Genomic DNA, 1,139 nt, shown 5'->3' with positions numbered 1-1,139 from the left:
GACTGTGCGCAGTCTCTCTTCTTTGGAAAAAACAGAGGACGTAGTGAACGTGATATGCAAGTAGCATGCATTGAAGCTTCAACACTCTTTACTTGTCCATCACGTTTGCCATTCTTTAATAGCGCCTGACGCCAAGGACGCCATGTTGGTGGAAAGGACAATAGCGAAAATGTACTTTAAGAATTTGACTCTATTATTATGCAAAACTTGTGAGATACATTTTTCTATTCTTTTGGCACCAACATGGCCTTCTTATCACGTGAGTGCAATCAAAGAATTACTTTTACGATTTTTTTTTCCCCAGATACCAAAAGAAAAGAGAGAATGCTTCACCTCAAAAGAATGGCAGCCATCTTTTTAAAATATTTAATTATAAATTTATAATGCACCCTTATAGGATACAACTCTATCATGTTAAGGGTTAGCATCCAAGTGTCGCAGAGATGAAAATTTTACAGCAGTTTCTATAAAAAAGTGTCAAATTTCCCAATTAACTTTTTAAGTGAAAACACTTCAAATGCATGCCAAAATACTTTGAAGCTGAATAGGACTTACATATGTTTTCAGGATTTCTATATCTCCTTCATCGAGAGCTAAAAGACAACAGATAACATAGTGACAATCGTACGTTCTGGTTCATTACGAAACGTCAGAACTCAAGTTAAACTTAACAGCTTGCACATATCGCTAGCAAACTCAGTTCATCTCAGTTATTTTGTGCCAGGTCATTCCTTTTGATAATAACAATGCTGAACAGTCCACCAACCTTGAATTGGCTTTTCATCCTTCGTATCGTCATTTTTGGTTTTTCTTTGGTCCTTTCCAAGGTAATCCGGCATTTTTACCCTGAAGATGTACCAAACTTTCCAATATGGAGGATAACGACGTTGCTGCGCATGTCCAGGAGTTGCTTCGTCATTGCCCCCATAAACCTTTTCAGACTTTTTCAAACTAGTGCCAGTCTGTAAAAAAATGCCACTTTACTCGGCACAGACGAAAATTTTGCATCGAAACTCCCGAAAATTTACGGGCCATTTTCGGGTGTCACAGTTCCTTTTGTATCTCAAGAACGGAGAGGATTTAAGTCGTCAAACTTCACAGTTATTTTTCTTTTTGTTGCCTTGAAAACACGTTAAAAG

At 37.6% G+C, this 1,139-nt stretch overlaps 1 protein-coding gene across 1 annotated transcript in view; it reads right to left on the bottom strand.

The window, feature by feature from the left end:
- Positions 1-897, bottom strand: part of LOC138051540 (26S proteasome regulatory subunit 7) — a 16,807-nt gene extending 15,910 nt beyond the window's left edge. The window contains exons 1-2 of the mRNA XM_068897760.1: positions 767-897; positions 556-593 (exon numbers count right to left, since the gene is read on the bottom strand). Of these exons, the coding sequence (XP_068753861.1) occupies positions 556-593; positions 767-839 (111 nt within the window). The 5' untranslated portion in view covers positions 840-897. The remainder of the gene's footprint in view (positions 1-555; positions 594-766) is intronic.
- Positions 898-1,139: the final 242 nt, after the last annotated feature.

Source organism: Montipora capricornis, chromosome 6 (genome assembly GCF_036669925.1).
Source record: "Montipora capricornis isolate CH-2021 chromosome 6, ASM3666992v2, whole genome shotgun sequence".
Classification (NCBI taxonomy): Eukaryota; Metazoa; Cnidaria; class Anthozoa; order Scleractinia; family Acroporidae; genus Montipora; species Montipora capricornis.
This window is presented reverse-complemented; position numbering and strand designations above follow the sequence as displayed.